A 25,432-nucleotide genomic window follows, 5' to 3' on the forward strand; every position below is an offset into this window, starting at 1 on the left:
CTTCACTCTTTTTAGGCCAGAGAGCACAGACCCTTCATTTGTTTAATTCTTTTCAGGTCAAATTTAAGTTCCCTAGGCAGACAAAAAAAGGGACTAGGGTTGAGGATTATCTACTCATTTTTCCATCCAAAACCTCCCACTTTTCCACACAGCCGGTGCTTCCTGGAATATCACCTTGTCTGAGACGTAGCTTCGGGTCTCTTTGCTGCTGTGCAGTTGTTTTCAATTGTTACTTTGTCTTTCGTGATACACATTTGTTTAACTGGGGACCTTGCTCCCCGCTTTCACCCCTTACAGGTTTTATCGCACACCTTTATGTCTGGTTCCGTGTCTTTCTCTTTAGGTTTCTTGTTGAAGGTATTCAAATTTTTGACCTTGGTGACCACCAAGATTTGAATGTCCTTCCTTTGCTTAGTTGACAGTGTGACTTTGAGACTGAACACCTGTCATGTTTTGGTATAAACATAAATGTTTTCTTGGAGGAAATAGCTGCACAGGAGGGTGTATTTGGCCTGTCGCGTCAGTGGCTGAACTCGTGACCAGTGTTCCTGCCTTGGTTTCATGTGTGTGTTGGGAAACACGTTGTTGGGAAAACAGTTAGTGGACAAAATAGCTTAGTCCTGAGCAGTCATCCTTGAATGTCAAGGATCCACAGTGAATTGATGTGAATCCAGAAAACTGTGCTGTGCTGTGGAGTCCAGCGTAAAACTGTGGTGTCATGTGGTCAGGGAACCTCTGCTAGTTTCCTTCTTAAATTCTGTTTGAATGGTGCCATGATCTGCAGTAGGGAACACAAAAAAAGTTTTTCTTTAACAAGTTTTATGAGATAGGGCTTTTCTCTGCTGTTGTTTGGAAGAATGAACTACCTTTGGGTTTAGCATGGCTATCCTGATTTGGGATTGCAAAAAGAAACATTTAAACGGAAGGTAGGTCTTATACTGCTTCATAAATGTGCAGCATTAATGCAGGTGATGCTTGAAGCTAGTGTTTGAAGGAATCTGTTGTGTATTGATGTGGGGAAAAGTCGACATTAAATGAATGAAAGGCTTCTAAGAAACCCATTACAACCACTTAAAATGGAAAATGCCATCTCCATTAGAGGCTGGTGTAGAGAGCTTTGGTTCTGCACTGAAGCCAGTAGGCTGCTGTATGGTTGTCTTAGTTCCTTTTCTCTCATTGCTGAGACAAGATAGCTGACACCCAAAGTTCAAAGGAGAAAAGGTTTATTTGGTTCCATTTATAGATGTTTCAGTCCATCATCGGCTGGCTCCAAGCAGGGTAGTGTGGAGAAGGCATCACAGAGGAGAGCATTTCACAGTGGGCAGAAGGCAGCAAAGCAAGCAAGGGACAGGACGAGCCTCTTTCTGTCCCTTTTATCGTTTCCAGGCTACTGGGATTGGGCGGTGCCAAACCAATCAATGAACTGATGTAGTAATCACCCACCTATAATCCTCGCATGGCACCCTGAATCAGTCACACACTCTAGATTCAGCCACCTCTGAAAAAGCGCCCCTGTGACTGCATGAAGCTTTGGGGTGACACCTAGATACAAGTCATAGCAGGGGTGTTCAGTGCAGATAGTGTTTACAGCATGCACTGCCAACCTCATTCTGGTTAATCTGCTAGTATGTTTAGAGCTGAAAAGAGTGCATCTTTCTTGTTTGTGAAATAAAGATTCATAGACACTTAGAAGACACCGATCATTAGCATATTTGTATTTTATCTAATGGAATATTGAGAAATAATGAAGCCTCCCTAGTTCTAAACAGATACGGCTGTACCACCTGTCACTTCTTGGCTCATTTAATCCTTTTCTCTTTTGCTTATTTCTATCAATATTTTTCTACTAGAATCAAATGTTAGCTTTGGGCTCAGCTGGCAATATAAAAATTTTCCAATTAGATTGTTATGGCTTCATTTTTTATTCATGAGGAGAAACTTAATAAGCAGGGGTTGTTACAACCCCTGCTTGTAGGAGAGGAGCTTCAAAATAAACCACCTGGCATGGCAGAGACAGAGCTAGAATCCTGATCTTTCCAGAGTCTTCACCAGGCCAGTGCAAGACTACATCCCTGTACTTCAAATAATTCTTAATTTGGGAGGAACCCTTGGGTTTATGTTGGTGTGCAGTCTGATTCTGGATTAATTTAGCTCCTTGCTTAATATTTGTGTGTATTTTCTACATATTTCCATGGCAGCTATTCAGGGAAGTATGGGGGAAATGTGAATCAGGTGTTGCTTGACTGGAAGGCAGCTTATGGTTTGGAGCTGAGAAGGCCAAGTGAAGTGTCCTCGTGACCCAGAATATGATCAGGTGCCTCACGGTATCTGAGAGGTGACCTGTGAGCCCAGTTCCCAAAAAGGAGGGGAAAAGGGCACCCAAGTGGTCGGGAAAGGTAGAAAGCACAGATCTCGGCCTTGATCTGGTCAGGAGGAGGAGAACAGGTGACCTCAAGCTTGGGAAAGGGTAAGGATGAGGGTGCAGAGCTGAGGAGGACCCCAGCCGGTTCAGCCCACACCGTGAGTCTGGGCCTGGGAGAGCTGCCACCATCTTTCCTTTCCTTCTTTCTTTCATCACTCAGATCCTTGAGTGAATCTAAGCGGCCTAACCTTATCACAGCCTGACTCCTCCTCCTCCTCCTGCGTCACCAGTACACCACTGGGCATCCTCAGTGGCTCCCCTGGTAAAGGCCAGTTATATTTGCCTTAATGTAATGTTTAACCTCCTCTCACTGCTGTGAGCGCCTCAGTACTTTACCTAGTTGTCTACAGTTGCTTTCTGGCCCAAAGGTTGCTGAAATACACCACGGTGTACACCGCACTGGTTTCACATCCCTGCTCCACTACAGCAGTGCTGTTGAACTAGGGAAATCAACTGGCATCTCTTAGCCTCAGTGTAAGGCAAATATAGGTATCTGAATTGTCATGTTGTTGCAAGGATTCATGAGCTAGCTTTAGGATAGTGTGCTGAAATAAAAGACTTGCTAGACAGTGCTCAAGGTTCACCTCTTTTCCTTACTTGGTAGCCTCAGTCTCTCTCTCTTGCCTAAATGTGTCTTGCTCTTTTCGCCCTCATCCCTAAGCAAAAGCTCATTCTTGTATCGCTTCCTTCTGAAATTCCATAGTTCTCTTCACCCAGGGAAACCCTGAGCTCCCTGAAAGATTAATCACCACAGTCAGAGATGACCTTACCGTGGTCTGGAGATTCTTAGGATTATTCATTGGCCCACGCTAAATCGCTACCTTCCACTTCAGTTATGTGCCGGTGTCTGAATTCCCCGCCTAATGGTGAACTCAGAATGGAGCCTACACGGGGGACTTGGGAATGACCCAGTTGAGTTAAAAACATTTCTGCTATCGTCTCCACACAAGGCCCTGTGTGTTGTTGTCAAGCTTCCAGAATGATCTCATCACTGCAGTTTTTTTCCTTTCTTATAACTACAACTATATGCTGGGGATATCAGATTCCTTTTCTGTAGCCCTGACTGCCACACTGAGTGTCCCCTGCTGATTATCCTTGTGCACCTTGAAGGTGACACGTCTGGGATGGGTGCCTTGTAGCCTACATGCTCTGCCCTCATGTTGTGTGTATGTCATGTCTTTGCTGACGTAGTTCGCTTTACTGCTGAAGCAGAAACTTAGAGGGGCTTTGTTCTGCAGTCCTGTGTTGTTTGTAGAATGGGTCGCCAAACCTTGACTCCCTGTGGTTCCTGGGCTCACCTCAACTTACCCTGTTTGACCACCATCACCTGGGTCTGGACCCTCCTTACTTCCCGCTCTGTGCTGTAATCTCTTTCTTGGGAGTCTGCTCCTCCCTCTTCATCTTCTGGAGCTCATCCTGTCCTGCTGTGCTTTGGTCACACTGTGCTCTGCTCGGGGAAAACTCTTTGTTTGTGTATCAGGGATGAGGAAACTGCTTTCATCTCTGAGCCCATCCTGACCAGTGAGAGAAGAGCTGTTGCAGGCATTGCTGTTGGGTCTACCATGGTCATGTTGTGATGGCAGCTAAGGTGGCCCAGAGCAGGGTGGCTGGAGGGGTGTCACTGGGCTTGAGCTCAGGTTTCATCACTGGGTGTAGATGGGCTTTCCAGAGGCTGATCTGTCTATGGCTTGCCACTCAGCTCCTCCAGCACTGTGCTCCCTGCTTTATCTGGGCAGTAGAGAATCCCATGACCTTGCTTCCCGGTCCTCACCTGGAAGCCCATACTCACAACCTCCGTGTGTGTGTGTGTGTGTGTGTGTGTGTGTGTGTGTGTGTACACAGTGAGGGTAGGTTCTGCAGAAGACTGTGGGTTTGTTTATTAATATATATTTTTAAAATTGTTTGTTTATAGTGTACAGCAAGATACTCTGAAATACAGGCATCAAAATCAGCATGGCTAAATGGGTGTCCAGTGCCTCCTGTACTAGTGCATACCCCATTGTTTTGAAATCCTTTGTTTCCCTGGGCAGACAGTGAGTTCCATCAGAGCATATATCATGTCTCATTTACCCTTGTGCTCTGGAGCTGTGGAATATGCGTTACGGATTCACTTGTCCCTTGGATTGACATGAATAAGTAAATAATCATGACTGATGAGGGTACTTTGCATTTTTGAAAATTTAAATTTGCTTGGTAAACATACAGATGCTTCAAGGTAAAAGGACAGGTGTAAGGGGTGTTAATGCTTTGCGGAAAATTGAGATTGGTGAAGCAGGCTTTGTAGACACTGGAAATGTTTGAGCAGGGTAACAGCATGGCCAAAGTGGTAGTTAAGGAAGATTGATCTGAAGGCAGCCTTTATTACAGGTTTAAACCACCAGAGCCAGCAAGGCCAGGTGAGGGTGTGCTGGCTGGGGCCAGGGGAGAACGGGCGGAGAAAACTGTTCTGAAGAAAGGTTTCCTGAGTCTCCGTACTTTCATTTCCACATTTGCTCAAGTGGGACGGGCTTGCTGGCCTGTTCCTGAAAATAAAACAGAACGCCAAGGTTATTTTTATTAAGAAAAAACATTTCTGTGAGACACTTAGGTCAGCCATTTTACGAAATTGACTGTGAGATGTATTCATTATGAATTATGCGGATGGAGTGATTTTTGAGCTCAAGGCTTTACAAAAAATAATTTGCATCTGCAGGTTGATCCTGCAATCTTCCAAAGTCAGTGAACGAAAACAGTGAACGTTTTCATTCTGGCATATTTTGAAATAATAGTTAATTATGAGTCAGGCACAACAGTGTGGTCTCCGTCCCTGACCCACCTGCCACCTGGCTTATCTAGCATCTCCATTCTAATTGCAGTTTTGTGGTTTGTTCGTTCACCCCATGGACATTTGCATTTTGGGTTTGGCTCATGTGACTGTTTCCTGGTTAAAGTTTATCTGCCTTCGTTTGGGGCCATGTAGCTCTATGCTGCTTTATTCTCCATTCTGTCATCAAGACCTCTTCATTTACACCTGTTTTGTTATTTTCTTTTCATTACAGAGCTATGACTCACTGATTACAAAGGACTTTTCCAAGTATTTTGCACTTTGGGTTGTATATTATGGATACCAAGGAAGAGAAGAAGGAACGGAAACAAAGTTATTTTGCTCGGTAAGCCTTCTTCTTTTTTTCTTTTTCTTTTTTTTTCCTGATACCAAGGATTGAACTCCAGACTTTGTGCTTGCCAGGCAGGCACTTACACCACTGAGCTAAGTCTCCAGTTAGTAAGCCTTCATTTTGCAAAAATTGCTTTAAAAAATATTGAGGGGACTTTGTCCTCTAGTATAACTTGACATCTTGTGATTGGTGACTACTCATAAACAAAGTAGTAAGCAGTAGATGTTAAACCTGTTTAATTTGCTTACTTATTAGAGAAGCAATGTTGGTTTCTTCCTTTGACAGTTGCCATCCTGCATTTTCTGCAGTTCTGTGTTTAGCAGCTCACCTTGAATTCTGAGTTGTAGGTGCCCAGCTGCCACTGTTCCATAGCTGAATTGAGCTATGTAACTAAAAATGTATGATGCATTTAAAGCCTGTCACTCCATGAGGGGTTCATTAGTAAAAAGGCATTTTATAGGTACAATAGAGGGCATGGGTGAAGTGACATCATTGGAATCAGAGTCACTGTTAGACTTGAGTTTACCTAATGCATACCCAGTGCTTGTTATCTGAACGGTAGTAACCCAGTATGCAATTGGCTACAGTTTGCAAATTTAAACATCTCTGTATCAGGTGTCCAGTCATCATAATAAAATGAATGCTAAACACTTATAAACCATTCTGATAGCTAAAGCACTTTGACACTCAGAGGATTTAGGCTGAATGTGATCATCATGGAACTGAAGTGCTTAATAAAGGAGTTTAGCCTCATTCTATCCCCAACCTGCAGTCTAGACCAACTAAAGATGCATTTTTCTAAATGTGCACCGTGAAACTGAAACCAAAGGTGTTTTTTGGTCAATGTATTTATCTAGCAATTAAGCTGAATTTTAGTTTGCTCATAGGAAAAGGAAGGAAATACTTGGAGGATTTATTGTTAGTGTTTTTTATTTTTTTATTTATTCTCAAAGTAAATCTGTGACACAGGTTATTTTAGCCTCATTCTCCTGATGAGGTCGCTGAGACTCAGAAAGTATTTTGTCCGCTTTATGGGCTGTCCGCACAGAGTGTGGCCAGTTAGGAACAGTAAACTGCTGTTTTTGGTGTATGAGAGTTAAACGTACTGTTGTGTGGTGTTTCCCACTCTTAGGGAGTAAGGACTATGGAGAGTACTGAGGTTGGAAAAGGACGAAACCAGGCATAGGGTGGGTGAGATGTTAGCAAGATAGGACATTTAGAGTAAATAAGAACCTTCCATGTTATGGATTGAAAGCTGGTGGTCAGCTTAATGCCAACTGGATTAAATGAGCATGGTGCTGAGTGTAGATGTTCCACTTGAGGAAAGTTGCCAGCATAGAGACATGGAGAAGAAGGTTGAGGTGCTGTGGGTTTCTCTAAGTGTTGCCTGTTTTTTGCCAGTGGTTCTGGAGGAGCTCATCATGCCTGGCCTCCCCAGTGTGAGTTCAACCATTATCCTCAGAGGAGCTCGGAACCTTGTTGGTGAGAGCAGCTGTGGTTCACTTTGGGGGAGCTCTGGTCCTTATATCAAGCATTGTTTCCTGGTTCCAGAGGGGGAAGACATGTGCGTTTAATCTCCAGGAGGAGGGCTTTCTGGCATGTACTTGACAGTTCTTATCGTCAGAGGAGCTCAAGGCCTCCATGTCACTGAGGATGACTGTGGTGCTTTTCAGGACAGTCCTGGTTCTTATTTTGAGCGTGAATTCTTGACTCCCGTGTAGAACCTTCAATCTACCAGCACAGCTCCTTCACCCCACTGTCATAGACTTCTTGGCTTCCACACTGACCTTTCCCAGCAAGGATCCATAAAAGAGACTGGCATGAGTCCTTCTTGTGGGCTCTAGACCTCCAGCTGGACTCGTGGGAGGCATTGTCATGGGCTCTAGGTTTCCATCTGGACTCATATAAGACAGTGCTGTGGGATCCAGGCCCTCGGCTGAATATTCTGTGTCGTCAGTGTTGTGGACAGATTTCCTGCACTTTTTGTTGTGTTTTACTCTGGGTGACCATCATAAAATAATACTATCAATTCTGTGTCCTGATTCTAATTGTTCTCTGCACACCCCCTGACCACAACAGTGTGATTTCTTAGAGATAATTGTGGCTTCATAGCCATAAAGAATATTACTTAACCTAGTATCCTTCATTTACTTCCCTGCAGTGATAACACCTTGCAGTCATGTGGTCCAAAATTGTCACCACAATCTACTTGGGTCTCAGCAGGTTCACAGCACCCATTGTGTGTGCGCCTGTACATAGTTAGATTTGTGCATTTTGGTGATGGGGCAGATTTGTGGGGCCGATAACACAGTTAAGACAGAGCAGTTCCTCCCAAGGATCCCATGTCACTGCCCTCGTGTAGCTCAGCTCTATCTGCCTGTCACTCCTGACCACTGCTAGTATGTCCTCAGTCTCTGTAATTACTCAGTTCAAGAAATAAAATGAAATCCTAGCGTATGGACGTTTTAGTCCCTAGGTGGTCAGAGACTGATTTCCTTGATGTCTGTCCAGGCTGCTACAGGTATCAGCAACTCATTCCTTCGTGTTGTTCAGCAGTATTGTCTGTGCGGATCTTTGTAGCTTTATTCTTCTTCCATGGAAGAGTTAGGATTGTCTCCAGCTTTGGCTGTTAAGAACCAAAGCTACTTTAGGATCACCACTGTGTAAGGCTTTATGGGAACATGAATTCTTATTTCTTTGGGCTGAATGCCCAAGAGCGCAGTTGCTGGCTCTCCCTAGTAAGTGTGGGCTTCATTTACTAAAGAGCCGCTATCCTTCTTCCGGAACGGTTGTACCAGTTGGGGTCTCGTCAGTGAGGCACGAGGGACCTCATTTCTCTGCCTTCTCACCAGCACTTGGAGGTGTTACTGCTTTTTTGGTGCTAACATTCCAGTAAGTGTGTAGTGATGTCTTAGTGTAGTCCTGATTTGGATTTAATGCCTAATTATATTAAACAACTTTTCATGTGCTCATTGGCAGTCTGTGTCTCCTCCTTGGTGAAATTTTTTCATGCATTTACCCATTTTCCAATCGAATTGTTTTGAGTTTTTGTGGTTGGATTAAGAGCATTCTGTATAACTCTAAATATTTGTTCTTTGTCAGATACATGATTTGCTAGTATTTTCTCTCGGTTTGTAACCTGGTGTATCTGCTTAATAAAATCTTCTGCAGAACAAAAGTTTTTTAACTTTGATATGGTTCAGACTATCAGTTCCTCCTTTTGTGAATTTTGCTTTTGGTAGAAAATATGACATTTCTTTGCCTAGCCCTAAGTTCCTAAATATTGTTCCCTGAGTTGTTTTCTAAAGGTTTTATAGTATTGTGTTTATATTTAAGTCTGTCATCAATTTTGAGTTCATTTTTGTGCAAAATGTGAATCTGGGTCAAGGTGCAGGTTCTGTGTTTTTGTCACTGGCCTACTGGAGATGTGCTGCTAGGAGTACTGTGCTGCTAAGTTATAGTGTAAGTAAGCCTAGCTCTAATTTTATTTTGAGACAGGGTCTTGCTGTGTTGCCCAGGCTGGATTTGAACTTGTGGTCGCTGGGATAGTAGGGGTTCACCACTGAACCTGGTAGATCAGGGTCTTCCTTCTCTTCTCCCTCCATTCTCCCTTCCTTTCTCTCTTTTTTTATTTTCCTCTCTCCCCTTCTCTTTCTCCTTCTTTCCTTCCTTCTGTGCCCACAGATGCCCTCCATAGGGATTTTTGAAAACTACAGTGCCTCCTCTGTCTGAGTCTAAAATCACTTCAGGATCCTGGTGCCTCTGGTAACTGGTGAGTCACGAGAACGTGTTCAGTGTTACCCTTTTCTTGTCCCTCCTATGTAGAGAAAGGAGAGGAGCTGTTAAGCTATGACTGCGAAGCAAAACTCTTCTGGAAAAACAGCCGCTTTTTTCTTTCAGCTCAGAAATGTGTTCTGAATAGTATTCTAATGATGAAAGAAAAACATCCGAAATGCTTATTTGTGCCATTAATATGAGGATAGTGGTACAAGGACAAAAGTCTAGTATTATTAAAACAGCATGATTCGTCACTGCCAAATAGAGCGAGCGCTCTAGTTTAGCTATGCAGTGGAATCTAGAAGTGGTTAAACTATTAAAAGCAAAAATTGACTTAAAGAAGAAACAACTGAAAAACTCAAAATCAGAAAAGATCCAACCAAAATTGTAAATCTTTTTGGATGCCTTCCGGTGGAGGTGGATCTGCCCTGAGGGCTTAGCCATGGGCTGTTTCTGGGAAGGTAAAACAGACTTTGCTGGAGCTCTGCCTTTAGGCAGCCAGGCAGGGTCTCTAGGGGGCGGGGGAGGGGGAGTCAGGCAAGGGCACAGCCGGAACCATGTGGTCAGTTTTCCCTAAACCAGATGGCACGGCCTTGCACAAATCCCTACCAGTGTTTGGAGGTGATCAGAAGGGAGCATTACCCCTAAAGGTCTGTGTGCTGTCACAGCTCTTTCCCTCCTTCCCTTCCCGTTTTCCTTTTGAATAATAGTCAACATTTCCTTTGCATGTGCCTCCTGATTATGTGGTTTCATAAACAGTGTCTGACTGTTTGCTAAATAGCCCTTTCCCGAACCCTGTTAGTCTCTCTCTCTCTCTCACACACATTAGCATTGAAGCAAAGCAAAATCAAGTTTAAAATATCCTGTAATAATGATTTTAATTGAAATCAGTGATCTGAGTGTCTCCTAATCCTTATTTCTTACAGCATATCTTGGAATATGCCCATGTGCCTGTGTAACTCTAGGCAGAAGGATAAATCAGTCTCACTGCTGGACAGATTTATTCCAGATAAGTCTGGATGAGTTTTCTTCTGTTCCAGGCCAACCTGGCTTTTAGAAACTTGGCACAGTTTTGTAGAGGATGCTTATTCTAGATTTGATGAGTCACATTACTTTTTCCCATTTGTCTTAGTTACTTTTTACTCGTCACTGAGACAAAATACCTGATGCCCAAGTTAGGAAAGGAAAGGTTTATTTCTTACAGTTTCAGAGGTTTCAGTCCACACTCAGTTGGCCCCAAGGCAGGCGGGCATGGCTGGGCCGCAGTTCATGGTGGCTGCAAACAGTAAAACAGGAACCAGCAAACAGCAAGACACACTTTCTTCCTGGCATTACATCACATCCTGGCTCCACCCCTATGTGTGTGGAGCACTGACACGATCAATCCAAGCACTAGACAATGAACCAATCACAAATGCACAATGCAGACTCATGAGACCTGGGGGACACAGACATAAACCATGACACCATTCTTTTGCAAATAATGTGTGTATACAAGCTTAGTTGATTATATCTTCGTGGCTTAATTCTTTGATCTTTGGCAGATCTTGAAAACCACATAAGACACTAAATTGCTAAGGCAAATTATACTTTTTATACTGTTTGTACTATATAAAAATTACATTTTTCTGAGGGGTCTTCATCGTGTACCCTCTGTTTTCCCTTTGTAGTTAGAATGCAGGTTTGTGTGTTGTTATCAAAAGGACTTCATCCGGCCACACTCATTTGATATTATTTGGCTTCTGTGATCTTTGTAGCTTGCATGCATGTGTGTGTGTGTGTGTGTGTGTGTGTGTGTGTCTGAGTGGGTGTGTGGGGTGCTGGGGTTTGAAGGACACATGCTAAGCACACAGCTGATCACTGCGCTCTGACCCCAGCCCCATGTGTGGATTGCAGAGTTCTCTGGAAGCATATTTTTAAGGAACAAAGGCCAAAATGTGCCGGAGTGCATACAGCATAGGGCTGCACGGCAGGTCTACTTTCCACCTCTGCCAGGGTCCAGCGAGGCTTGTGAGCGCAGAAGAAGGCAGACTGGGTGGACCAGTGGTGAGCTTCTAGCTCTCTCTTCCTAGCCTTGCTGGGTGCCACCTCCTTGTCCCCTAGTTGCTGGGAAAAGCAGAATTTCCCTCCCACACACTGCCTTCTCCCCCACTGCTTCAGGCAGCAGTGCCTCTGTCACTCCCCAGGCACTGGCCCTGACGGCTCTTCAGACTTGACCCTCCCCCCAGGACCCAACCGACCAGCGAAGGTCACCCCAGCATGTGACCTGGACAGACATATACGGCCTTTATCCTACATCTCCTCAGTGGTGCCACACGACTGAGTGTAACCTGCCCTCCTGGTGGCTTTGAAAAGGCCAGAAGCGTCCCCCAGAGGGGGCAGAAGCAGCCAGCAGAACATGGTGAGGTGGCCCAGCTCTGGTCCTTTTTCCCTTCTTGAACGAGAAGGGCCTGGTGACCCATACCTGGACTCACTTCTTACAAAGAGTCCATAGCGAATGTGTGACTTTCTCATTCAAACCAGTAAATCCAAGACGGTCGTGGCACTCCTGCTGGCACCACAGCTCAACAACAGTGTGTTCTTTGACCCAGCTTTGTCCGACCCCGTCCTCCTCCCCACCCCCAGGGCCCCTCCTGGGTGCTGCGTCTGTTGTTCAGATCAGGGAGGAAGAAACAGGTGGATGGTAATGAAATGGAGACATGTAATCTGAAGGGCTTGGGAAGTTTCAGGCACCCATCACTGTAATGGGTCCCGAAGCTCACGAGGAGAAGGTGTCCACGGTGAGCTGGCCCTGCACCAGGGTGTTTCCTGTGTTCTGCGTGGTGGTCAGAGCCTTCCGTGGTGTTGCTTACAATGCTAGGCGGTGACAAGTTGTCTTGCCTTGGCGTGGGTTGGCAGAGACAAGGAGCCATGAACCCTGGGCTGGTCCCCTTAAGCTGTGGGCAGTGTCTTAACTCAGGGCCTTGGGTCAGTGTTGCACTCTCTGTGCAGGCCTTGACATGAAAATGATTTGTAAAAACAGACTGAGGAAGCCGGCTGAGGTAGCTCACACTGGTAATCCCAGCATTTGAGAGGCTGAGGTAGGAGGGTCATTGTGAGTTTGAGACCACCCTGGGCTACACAGTGAGCTCAAGGCCAGCCTGAACTGCATAGTGAGACCCTGCACCCAAAAGATAAAAAAAGAAAAAGAAAAAAAGAGAAACAGACCGAGGTTATCTTCATGCCAAACCTCTGAAAAGGACAAGTTTGGATCCCAAGAGGGAATTTGACTTAGGGGGAAACTGAGACACGGGGGTGGATAACTACCCCAGCTGCCCAGTGGGGAGGCAGCGTGGGACTGGAGCCTGGCCTTGCCCCTTCCCGTGCAGAGCATCTGCTTGCTGCACAGCGTTTCCCAGGCTGAGCCCTGTCTTCCTGGCAGAGTGCATCCTTCGGCCCGGAGGGCACGGGCTGCCAGGCTGTGCTGCTCGAGGCACAGCTTAAATGACTGCAGGGCAGTCCTGAGCCTGACCTTCACCTCTGCCATCCTCAGTCATATGGAGCACACATCCCGGGTCCCAAAGGTCTTACTTGTATGTGACTTTCTCCAAAACAGCGTGTTTGTGACTGAGGACATCACCTGCAATCCGCCCAGAACAATGCAAGTGTCAAGAATAGTGAGTAGCCGAGTGAAGGGGAACATGCCGTTCCCACACCACTTGTGTAGTGAGGGTTTCCCGTCTTGGGTGCACATTTCTCTCTGTGATTGCATCTTACTGTGAGTCTCAGCCTGTTAACAGAAATGAGTGCAGGCAGGTCCCTACTGCAAGGTCTCCTTTGGTCTTCACGGCTGCATGCAGAGCCTGCAGTCCCATGAATAGCGTCCCTGGAAGGCCTGGCTGGCTGCGCTGTGGCCCTGCTCTGTGAGTTCCTCTGGGTGGCCGGTTCTCCAGCCCCTTGGAAAGCCACCACTTCCCTGCCTCCTCTGTGCTGAGAACAAACAACCTGCATGCGGTGGTGGTGCCTTGGGAATCCCTGTCCTTTCTCTCATTAACAATCCGTAGATCGTTACTGATTTTTTTCTTTCTTGCTGGCCAAAGGCCATTGAAGCTTAGCCACCCTGAGGATGTCTGAAATGGAAGAGAAACTGATCCCTGATGGCTGGATTCAGATGAGTAGTTTTATAGGGCTTTAACTGTGCACATGATGCACTGGTGGTTGGGAACCACATAACTTGCCCCAAGTCACTAAGCCTTTCAACAAAGAGTCCGCCGCCATATCTGCAGCTCCCCTCATTTTTACTCATTCTGAGATGCCTCAGTTTCCTTTGTGCATGGTGTTTATTCCTACTTTGTGAGGTGAATTAGAACGTGCAATTAGCATCAGGATGTGGTAAACGGGTAAAGCTGTGCTCAGATCTGCAGTAGAACACTGGATTTAGTGTCCACGTGCAGCCTGGCAAGTGTCAGGTCACATGCCTGGAAGGGACCCCAGCTCCACCAGCTGCCCTGTGCGGCCCCCTTCCCCTGGCTGGTGTGTGCATTCACAGTCCCCTTCCTCCCAGGGGGCCCTCTGGCAGGCGGGAAGCCCTCATGGCTCACTGCGCTCCTGGTGCCCCGTTCGGTGGTGGTTGGCGTAGAGCGAGTGTTAAATATTGGGTGACCAAAAGAAGACAGGATGTTTAAAATACTTTCCTTTACTTGGGGTATAAATGGTGTGTGAGTTTTGAGTTTTTAGTAGTACAAATCTTCCAATCCTCAGCATGTTTATTAATCTTAAAACCATTAATCATTAAAACCGTTTCCTACGGAAAGCTGTTGGTGCTTCACTGGCCACGATGCTGGCTCTCAGGCCCTCGCATGAGCTGCAGGGTTGCTTGAGGCTTCTGTTTCCTGTTTTCTTGATTGAGTTCAGACCAGGCAGCTCTTAAGGAAACATTTACATACTGCTTATCATTCATTACTGGGAAAACATCGGTGGTCAAGTCTACTCTGCTAGTGTTTCCAGGAAATCATTAGCTTTTTTTCTAGAGATTAAAAAAGGGCCTAAAAGTCTGTCAGTTAGACTTGAGGCTTATGCCTTTGTTTTAGGGAATCAGCAGAGTGACTTGATTTAATTTCATATTAAATACTGCCTTTTAAATTTTAAGTCACAACCCACTCGGTGACCGTGAAACCAGTTTGGTGAATACAACTAGCATTTATTTACTTTTGAAAACATTATTTTAATGTAACACACACATACATTTAAAAAGAAAATAAACAATCTTCTGTGATAAAACGAAAATTTGTAACAGAATAATAGAGTAACAGTGGTTAATACACTGTGTGACCATATTAGAAATAGCCAAAATGTTACTCAAAGTACAGCTCACAAACAGAACAAGATTTTCTCTTACAGAGAAGAAACAGACAAATGAAAGGACAAACTTTCCTTCCATGAACAGAGACAAGTAGTATAAAAGAGACAAATTAGTATGCATCTTAAAATGCGTTTGAAGCAGTGCAGTGATGTGGAGCGTTATTTGAACTTCTTCCTATTTCCTGTTTATCTTTGTTTTGCTCTTACCTATTTTTTGAGGTTTTCATATAAGAGAAGCCACATGATACTGAAGTGTGTCTGCATCCTTTTGTCTATGAATGCCTCAGCTTTATCTCTCTTTATGGCAGAGTACTGCTCCATTGTGTATAGAGATCAAATGTTATTTGTGCATTTGTCTGTTGATGAGCAGAGATACACTGTTTCTGAACTAGCTATTTATTACACTGCTATGACCATGGCTTTGTGTGTGTCCCTGTAATAGGATGACTTTAACTGTTTTGGGAAGATACCTAGAAGAGGAATAGCTGGTTCAGATGGGATTTCTATTTTCAACTTTTTGAGGAATCTCACTACTGACTTCTCTGGTAGTTGTACTCATTAACTTTCCCACCAACAATATAGAAGGGCTCCTTTTCCCCCATATCCTCACCACTATTTGTTATTATTTTTTTGATGATGGCCATTCTTTTTGGGGTAAGATGGTATCTTAATGTAGTTTTAATTTGCATTTCCCGAATAACAAGTGAAATTGAGCATTGTTTCATGTTTATTGGCCATATGGAACCAGTGTTTTTTAAATATTTTAATAGCTACCTAATAATTGTACGTATTTATGGGTCACAGTGTGATATTTTAGTACAAGTCATAAACAGAATATTTCAAGTACTAAATGAGAGTAACAAGCACATCTGTCACTTCAGACATTTTTGGTTTGTGTTGGAGCATTTAAAATCCTCTCTACCAGCTGCTTGGAAGTGTAGTTTATTGTCTCCATGGTTACGCTCCTGTGCCACAGAGCATTAGAACTGATTCCTCCTGTCCATCTGCAGCTCTGCACCTGTTGGCATCCTGCTCCATCCCTCCCCACCGCCCTTCCCAGCCCCAGGTGCCTACTTTGTATTCTCTACCTCGGTGCAGTCAGGTTTTTAGCTTCGTCATGTAAGTGAGAGCATTCGGTATGTGTCTTTCTCTGCCGGTCTTACTTCACTTAGGGCGAGAGTCCCCTGGACACATCCCTATTGCTGCAAACGAGGTTTCCTTCATCTTTGTAGCTAATTAATTCTCTGTTGTATATGACCACCACATTTTCTTTTTCCGTTCAGCTACCAGCGGGCACCTTGGCCGATTCCTTGTCTTAGCTGGAGCGGAGGCTGTGAGTGTACAAAGTGTGCACATGCTGGTATTTCTCATACATCTCTTTGCATCTGTGTGCGTGGTGAAGTAGCTGGGGCATGTGGTAGTTCTACACTCGATTTTTCAGAAACTTCTGTACGCTCTTTCCACAGTGGCAGTGCCACCTCACATTCCCGCCAGCAGTGCACGAAGGGTCCCTTTTCTCCACATCTTCATTCACACGTGTTAGGTTTTGTCTTTTTTACAGTGGTCATTCAGACTGGAGAAAGGTGGCACCTCGTTTTATTCATTTCTCCTTGATGACTAGTGGTGTCAAACGTTTTCTCATGGTACTTATTGACGATTGTGTGTCTCTCAGGAAATGTCTGTCAGATCATTTCCCCACTTTTTACAGTCAGAGTAATGGAGCAGAACAGAATGGCTTACACAGGCGATGATAGACTGAAGCAGAAAATAGCAGTGTGTTATATGTAGTCAGAATAAATTGTGGTTCAAAATTTTTCGTGTTGAATCTCAATTTTAAATTATTTTTCTTGTGTAATCAAAAATGATTTATTGCTGAAGATAATTCTTTGGTGGTTAGGATCCTAGGAGTAAGGTGATTTTTCATCATTGAAAGCTCAGTTTCTTTGAAAACTTCTAATTTAACACACAGTAGCCAATTATTCAAAGGCAGCCATACAAAAAAAATGACTAACTTTTAAATTTAGTTTCTTACAGTATCTTATAGATATCTAGAAAATTAATTTCACAGATTGATGACAAGTGTGCTTTTGTTTAAAATCTGTAATCCCAGATTCACCTGGACCTTCTTAAATGGGACCAATAAAGTCACCTAATAAGCCCTCTGCATGGAACTATTTTCATGAGACTTATTCATTTGGGCCTCCTGTAGGTTTCTTGCCTGTAGAACTATTTCTGGTTCTGGTACTATAGACTAGTTAATGGTGCAGCTACTCTAAGCTAGTTGGTTCCATTTCATTAAGCCCATTAAAAATAGAAAAATGATGTGGAACCTTGGGTATGGTTCGTTTTCTCTCTCTCTCTCTAATAGTGCCTTGCTTATAGGGTGTCTTTAGTTGTGCTGTCAGGGCTGCTTCAGCGTCCTGAGTTGATTGAAAACGTTTGCATTTCATGGTTGTTTTGACTTCGGGAAGAGCCAGGAGTCACAGGGTACCGGATACAGGGAGTGAGGTGGATGAGAACCCAGCATGCTATGTTTATCAGCCTGCCTTTCTGAGCAGTAGCATTCACTGCATTTGTACATGTGGAAATGAAAGAGGAACTCCAGAATGGCTCCAGAAAGTGACAGGAACACTGGGCTAAGTGTGTTCAAAACATAGGGGTTATTTTGAGCAATGTATTTTGCTATAATAAACTTTTCTAAGTTTAATCATTCACCGTATATTTTGATCACCACTTACATAAATACAGATGTAGATACATGGATAAAGACCCCTTGAAGCTTGTCTAGAGACATGTGCCTTCTATGAAAGACGCAAGACAAAAAGACTTGGAGCCCAGGGAACCAACGTGGTTTAAACTGTGTTTGCCCCACAGTGTGTCTCTTTCAAAACTTTTATAGCAGAGGAAGACTTCAGCTGAGCTGCTGCAAAATTTGTACTTAAACGCGGACAGCAGGTATGAAATAGCTGTTGCCATACTGCTGTGTCCTGAGTGTTTGGGTTCTCCCCTGATTTTGTACTGAAGCCCTACCATCTTGATGAGATGGTGTTTGGAGGTGGTGTGTTTGGCAGGTGATTAGATCACCATGATGGTGCTCCTGTGATACAATTAATGCCCTTCTAAGAAGAGACACATGAGAAGGGTCTAGTGTCCATCAGCAAACCAGGAAGAGTGCCTTCTGCAGGAGGCAAATTGGCTGGCGCATTTCTTGCTTCTGCCAGTCTTTGAACTGTGACAAATGCTTGTTGTTTAAGCCAAATAGTTTATGGCATTTTTGTTGACAATGCAGAGTGATTAAAGCATACGTGCATTTGATACCTTTCACTGTTGCTAGCACAGTGAAGCTTTGACAAGAAGAAATTGAGCTCTGGAGCAGAAAATACTGTGTGTTCCTAGCTCTGAAGCTTCATAACTCCCACATAGAATTTACTTGGCAATGTTATTAAGTTTTCCTTTCTTTTACCACAAAACTTGCATCTGGGAGTTCCAGTAAACAACCTGCATGCTCTGTACCCTCATGAGTCAAATTCTAATTGCATATCCTCCCACAGATCATGCCAGATTAGAATCTTTTGGGTAGAACACAGATAAGTCACTTCTGTGTCTCAACTTCTCCTCTGGCATTTGAGGCTTGGCACATCTGTCTCAGTCCCACCCGTCTATCTTTGTCTTCTGCTTGGACTTCTCAGTCATGTCTTACACATTTCTTTATGCATACTAAGACCTCCCACTCATCATTCTTTCATGTGCGCGATGTGCAGGTCACTCTGCAAACCCACCTTAAAGTGTGGCACTGTGTCCAAGGCTCTACTGATTTCATTTGTCTCGTCTCCACCACCACCATCACACACAGTATTGTGTTACCGCTGATGCTGGGCTTTGTGATTTCTTCTCTTGGGTCCCTGAACACATTGTCTTAGGATACACCCAGTACCACACTCTTATTCTCTGCCTTATCTATCTGTTGTTATTTATTGTTGGCTGTTTTTCATTTTTATATTTCTTACAGAATCAAGCTCCATCACCTCCATCTCCCTACCGCTTGCTCCATCATGGCCATCTACCAACAAATGGTTCCCATTTGTTGAAGATTTACCACATCAGGGAGCTCTTCATTCTCATATACTCTTATAATTACCCGGTGAAGTGGTTCTTGTTATTATCCGGATTACTGACAGAGATGCCAAGCCGTGTAGATGGTTTGTCACTTGTGCAAGGTCACATAACGATGTAGTGGCAGATTCCTGTCTCAACCCAGGCGTGACCGACCTCGAAGCCCAGACCTTAGTCATCAAGCTGTGTTCCTCATCATGCTATGCTGAACTGAATTCCATAGACTCTTAGGAGTTACAAATACAAGAAAAAGTGGGGAACACTGATCTCAGGAATGCAGTGGTGAATGTATTTAAGTACTAAACTGGTAGTACAAAGTGCTTCATTTTTAGTGCAAAGTTATGTATTCTTAGGAACTCTGAAACACACTAGGAAATCTCTAGGAAACTGGAAATCCCTTCAGACCACCAACACCAAAGTCAGCAATCTCCTGACCTTTTAGCAAGTATCCCCATTGTTTACTGTGTTTTGTCTTTAGATGAAGGTTGAAGCTGTTAATATCAGAACTGCTCATAGCTTGAGCGCTTGTATTGTAAAAATGGTGCTCTGATGGGAGGCTCCAGGATATTTGGTCACACAGTTTTACTTTCCTTTTCCAGATAAAGGGGGTTCAGTCACTTCCTGGCCTTGTCACCGTGGTGTGCTCACACTGAACACACAGCAGCCTTACCCAAACTCATTCAGATGTTTCATGTATGTGTTCCTGCATATGTGTTGAAAACAGGCGTGACACAGACAGCAGGCCAGGAAGAGAGAATAGGGGAACACAGTTCGGTTCGTGGTTTGCACAGTTGCTCCACGCTAAGCAGAGCTAAGGTAGACATGTTGGGGCATCAAGCTTGTCCGGATCATTCCGGGGCAAGGGTGTTAAACTGGGGGGTCTCCTGGTCTCCCAAAGCCAGATAGGGTCTCGCATGCTGGGACAGAAGGTGGTGGAGGCCACGAAGAGGGTCTTTACTCAGTAACTCTGTCCTGCTATGCCACTGATCACGTTTGAAAGAGCTGAGCACTCTGAAGGGGTGATTTCGTGGACTGAACTGTGAGATGTGCATGATAGCTGTGAGAAGAGAGTTCTTGTGGGCAGTGGTTGGCGGGAGGCAAATTTCAATATTGTAAAGCCAGAAAATAAGAATACGGATTACGTTAATAGAATCTGTAAGTGATTCTTATCAGTGTACTTGTGAAATAACTTAGCAGACCAGATGGCTAAAATGTGATCATGTAAACTTACAAAGCAGTTAGAGGCAAGTTATTCGTTTTTGAAATACTCTATCCTAAACCGAAAAGGAAATAAACTATTTGTAAATCACCCTGTGACTTTTAAAATACAATTTAGATGTTCGTTTTCAAGAACACATCTGTTGTACAGAGCAGAATAGACTCAAAATCAGTTGAACTCTTTGAATTGGTGTAGTGATGTAAAGCAATCCTGGGTGATTTGAGCTAAGTCATTAATTGTTCCATTAATTTTTCATTTGTACGTTGATTATGGCAACTGTGGTACATGTGCTTTCTAAATTAGAGTTGAGAGGATTTTTTGCTTTGGAAGTTGCATCATATATCATTGGAAGCAGGTACATTTAGATATTTCACATTAATTTTGCTAGTGACATAAGGATGATAAAGGGGTGATATATGGACCTCCACATAACCCGACCTGCTAGACGTCCAACATGCTGTGGTAGTGTTCTCTAAAATCAGGAATGACTTCTAACTGTGGGGCTTAAAAGCTGGAAAACTTTATTGGGAGAAAGAAAGTTGCTGTCTAAGGGGGACAGAAGGGGTCCCAGTGGGTAGCCCCAGGGACCCAGCTTCTAAAGGAGTTTCATAGAGCAAACCCACACAGCGAGGCAGGTGTAAGGTGGGACAAAGTTATAGTCAACTAATAAGATCACAGGTGTAGTCACTTACGTCACATTGATCCAGTGTAAATCACAAGGTGGGTATGGGGTGGGGCAAAACTGTGCTCAGTCAATAAGATCGCAACATGTATAGTGGCTTAGGTAATATGGGTTAAATGGGCATCCAATGGAGAAGCAAGTGACGGGGCAAGCACCTGGGATGAACAGGGGCTTTCCTGGAAGGGGAGGATTGGTCCCCACCCACGGTGACCGACGCCGGTGCAGAATACCCACCCTGCTGTCCATCCGTAGGGCAGTCTGTGGGTGTTGTCCATCCTCTTTTTCTTGAAGCCTGGCCTTCAGTGACTATGCCTCAGGCCACAGCAGTCTTCTGTGTCGAGGCCCATCTCTGTCTACCTGCCTGGAATACTTCTAACTGGCTCAGCTGTCTAAAGTATTAGTGGGGCAGAGCACTGAGCAATGATTGGGTTATTTCATTATCAGAAGGTAATTGCAGCAGATGCCGGTGAGGTCATGCAGCACAGAGCAGTCTCTCTTTTTTTATTTTTTTAAGGGAAGAGTATTTCTTTTTACTCTGCTAAATCAACTGTTTTAACTAGACAGCAAGAGCTTAATTTCTAACCTTCAACTTGCAGCACATATAACCTGGATTTTTTCCAAGAGTAGATCTACTTTAGATTAAAAATGAGTTAGGCATTTACATATGTACAAATAATGTTTTTGTAAGGATATATGAATTTTTAAAAGTACATAAATTAGTTGAAAACGTGTATTTTAAAGGACCATTTATAATTGGACTGATAGATTGCACTTAAGGGATCATTAAAATGGAAAATTATGAAATGAATTGGGTTATGATCTTAATGTATGTAATCTTTACCTTTTTTTCTTTCATTTTAATGCATGGGAAAATCCTTTACCAGTTTTGAATAAATGACCACTTTGGTTTTTGTATTATCTGCTACCAGTTACTTAAAACTATTCCCAATTTTCTGACTCAAACAGTTGAAGTGTAGAGTCACATAATGTTTGTCTTTGGGTTTGAAATTCAGTGTGGTTTGGATTAGGGGAAGGAAGGTGTGATCCCTTGCATCTCTGACAGACCTTACACATCTGCAGGCATTGTGTCCAGCGGGTAAAGTGGTAAACACATGGCACGGACAGGGTTTTCTTGGAGCCATTAAATAGAGGAAAACATAAATACATAAGCGGTTGGAATGGCAGCATCTGCTGTTGATACAGGGGAAACGCCATTTGTCCATTCAGCCAAGTTCCTGTCCCTCAGTAATGAATTCCAAGGAACAGTGGAGGTTAAGACTAGGAAGATTAATTGCAGGAAAGGCATGGGGAGCAGGAATAGCTCCTGAGAGACAGGAAGAGGTTGCCGACCAGTTTGCTCCTCAGTGGAAGCTTTATAGGGCCAAGACATAAGGTGGGTATAGCCCAGGTCAAATTATGATCAACTACTAAGATTGTAAGAATAGCCACTGAGATAATACTGATCTAATGGTAGCAAGTGTACATGGGTGGCATCGTTAACCTTGGTCAACAATGTATAGTCTGACTCTTTAGTTTTTGTAGTCTTAGTAGTTTTAGTCCTAGTAGATGGGAGAGGATGACCCACCACTAATTAGGTAATGGGAAGTCTCAAGAGAGGGAGATGCCCATAATCCCAAGCCCCTGGTCTTCCCTTACGGAGATATGTGGAGCCAGCCATTGGGACTTTAAATTTCAGATGCATCTCCAGCCACAGCCATGATGCGTTTCCATCCTTTGCACTGACTCCCTCCAGGGCCCAGCTCTGTCTGACTGCCTAGAATATTCCTACCTAACTTAGCTGTCTATAATACTATGGGGAAAAGCCAAGCTATTATAAAAGACTTGCAGGGGCAAGAGTAGTCTTCCAGGAAGACCTCTGGAGGAAGATGATCTTGAGATATCCTGTGATTCCCGTACCCAGGGTCATTAGGCGGCATGGTGTTACTTAGTGATCCTGGGTATGCGACATTCACCAGGTAGTCTGTGTGTTTAGGAGAAGTACTGGAGAAAGAACTGTACTGTAGGGAAAACACTTAGAGGGGAAAAGTCCCTAAGGTGACAGAAACCCTGGCAGTTTCCTGGAAGGAAAGGAGATGTTTGCAGGTTTGGGGGCTGTGTTTATGAGTCTAGATCAAGTGCCTTGATGGATGGAGTGACCAGATAGGGAACACAAGAAAAATCATGGTTTGGACCGAGAATGTCAAGAACTTAAATTTGATGTGTCCAATATAGATGCTCACAGGACATCCCAGCGGAAGTGCTAAGGGCACAGCTGGCATGGGACTGGAGTGGAAACAGGACGGGTCTGGGCTGAGGTGGGAACTGAAGTGTTATCAGGCCTGGTTATCGGGGAGGATGTGGCAGAGGGAATGAGCTGGATGGGGTCCAGGGATGGTGGGGAAACCAGGGGGTCATCGCAGTTCTTTAGCATGGCTGTCTTGTGCCTCAGAAGGTTATGGCATTGCCTGGCCCTTGTTCACATGATTTTCCACAGCATCCACCCCATTGCCCATTGCTCGGCCAAGAGACTTATGAAGGACTCTTGTGCACACTGTAGTGCCCATCAAGACTGCTGGGACTGTTGTCTCTGCCTGCGACTGTGGCACCTGTGGCTCTGCTCAGGGAGGGGGCACGTGGCCGTGTGCTGGCAGGCAGTGCTGTTGTCTTCCTTGTAATTCAGATCCCTTTCCTTCCTGTACTTGGAAGAGATGATTTGAACTGGGAGGAGTGAAAAGTTTTTATTCTGATTAATACTATTGAATTTCTTAGACTTTGGACTTCATGGACATACATACATGTGGGACATTTCAGTATGGAATTTAATATGCTGAGCTTTGAAATACCTGGATAGCATAATCATTTTAATCTAGAATTTGTAAGTAAAATATTAGATTTATTTTCAGAAATCAGTCTCTCCATGGCCGTTCTCACAGTGAAATGCATGGGTAGCAGTTTGTCCCTGGAGCAGGGCGTTAAACCTGTTGTCCAGGGAGAGCCGAGGCAGGCAGAAAACACTGACGCAGGGCTCATGGCCAGGAAGACAGAGCTGGGCTCTTCTGTGTATTGTTGTTCTTGCTTCCCACACACCAAGCACATCGGCATCACTCAGGGACGCTGGAAATACAGGGATTGAAGACTCAACCAGACCAGGTGCGTTTTTACTCTGTCTTCCAAAGCCTTGTCCTAGAGACTCGGGTTGGGCAGAACTTGGAAAGTCTGGCATTCAGTGATATAAAATAGAAATAAAAATAGAATGAAACCTACAAAAGGAAGAATTGCAGCAACCAAGAGAAGAGAGCATCTCGAGGAGGATTTACCCTAAGGGGGGAATTCGACTCAGTGGGAGTGCGCCTGATTGGTGGTGTGCATGAGGCCCTCGGGTTGCTGACCCAGGGCCACCATGAAGAGGAGAAAGAACAGAGGGAAGAAAAACAGAGAAGAAGGAAGGAATGAGGAAGGAAAGGAGAGAAAGCTGAAAAGTATCCATTAAGATTAGTCACTCAGAACTCACAAATAATTGAGAAAATAAAGCACTTTCGGGGTGCTGGTGGGAGCAGCAGTTTGATGTGAATAGGATCGAACAGTAAGGGAATAAAATTCAAGTTCTTCAAGGCATTTTTGAAACATGGCTGGAAAGAGGAACACAGAATACAGACTGAGGCACCGGGCGGATGGTGGGAGTGGAGGAAGCCTATTGCAGGGCTGGCAGGGAAGGAGGTGCGAGCATGCTTCCAGGGAAACAGGACATGTCATCAGAGGGGCCCCTAGGCAGGGTCACCTTGAGGTTAGACCCAGTGTGAGGTCATGGGGATGTTAGCAAAGCTGCAGGGCGGGAGATGAGCCACAGAGGCTGCTGGGAGTCATGACAGGAATTCTGTTCGTGTATCTCGGTGGTAAACAGGGACCGCTCTTGCTGCTGGGACACCCTGTACCTAGAACTTTGTAAGGAGGACAGGGCCACCTCGCATCCTCAGGACCGCCTTCTCGTGAGCATCCCCGAGGCTGTCCGGGGAAACTGGCTCCGATGGGTTCATCAGTTGCGTGTCACACAGCCAGTGGCAAGGAAGGAAACCAGCGTTGCTTCCTCCTGGGGCCAGGTGCCCCCTTCTCCTTCAGTCCCACCACCACAGGGCCCTCCTAATATGTGTAAAGGTAGTTAGAAGAATTGTGCTCCATAACAGAAAACTGCATTCGTGTAGCTGCAGTGAAAGCACGCATTTAGAAACCTGAGACTTCACCATTCTGAATTGAAAAGTGAAATTCTAAAATTTGAATTCTAAAAAAAATTTTAATTTTTCCACAAAATTTTTATAACCATGAGTAAAAACAGGTATCATCATAATGTGTCTCCTGTATCGTATATATCCAAAGGTATTTGAAGAATTCCTGAGTGTTCCAGTTTACTGAACAGGACTTTTGCATGTTGTTTTAAGAAACATGTAGGATGCCCTGCTAGGAATGTGAATGTCCTGGTAATATTAACAGGTTTTCTTGCTGGTGGAAATTTCCACAATGAACTGTGAGTGGCAGAGGTTTAACATCGTAGCGTTTCAGTGAAGCACAGGTGATCACCAGTCATTTCTGTCCATTTTAAACAGAGACTGCTGATGTTGCTGGGGTGGCCGTGTGGGAATGTGGTGTGTGCTGTTCTTGATGAGAAAGCTGGTGGAACTGAGATTCCACCTCACCCCAGAAAGAATGGCCCTTATTAATAAATGCTGGAA

General features: G+C 44.4%; 1 protein-coding gene and 1 long non-coding RNA gene across 7 annotated transcripts in view; one reads left to right on the plus strand and one right to left on the minus strand.

Moving 5' to 3' along the window:
* Positions 1–25,432, plus strand: part of Ncoa7 (nuclear receptor coactivator 7) — a 116,620-nt gene that overhangs the window by 14,817 nt on the left and 76,371 nt on the right. For 3 of the 6 annotated variants that reach the window (XM_063235044.1, XM_063235046.1, XM_063235045.1), the window contains exons 2-3: positions 5,461–5,571; positions 6,979–7,059. In XM_063235044.1, the coding sequence (XP_063091114.1) occupies positions 5,522–5,571; positions 6,979–7,059 (131 nt within the window). In that variant the 5' untranslated portion in view covers positions 5,461–5,521. Of the gene's footprint in view, positions 1–5,460; positions 5,572–6,978; positions 7,060–9,261; positions 9,350–25,432 lie in introns of those variants that run through there. The other 3 variants (XM_005008140.3, XM_063235047.1, XM_063235048.1) reach the window with 2 other exon arrangements.
* LOC134472764 (uncharacterized) lies at positions 4,763–10,694 on the minus strand. Its single transcript, XR_010042731.1, has 2 exons — positions 10,557–10,694; positions 4,763–4,944 (listed from the first exon to the last, which is right to left on the minus strand). It is a non-coding gene; the product is annotated as an uncharacterized LOC134472764 (long non-coding RNA).

The sequence above is a fragment of the Cavia porcellus genome, unplaced genomic scaffold, assembly GCF_034190915.1.
Source record: "Cavia porcellus strain 051 isolate PalLab524CR breed Dunkin Hartley unplaced genomic scaffold, mCavPor4.1 scaffold_24, whole genome shotgun sequence".
NCBI classification, from domain to species: Eukaryota; Metazoa; Chordata; class Mammalia; order Rodentia; family Caviidae; genus Cavia; species Cavia porcellus.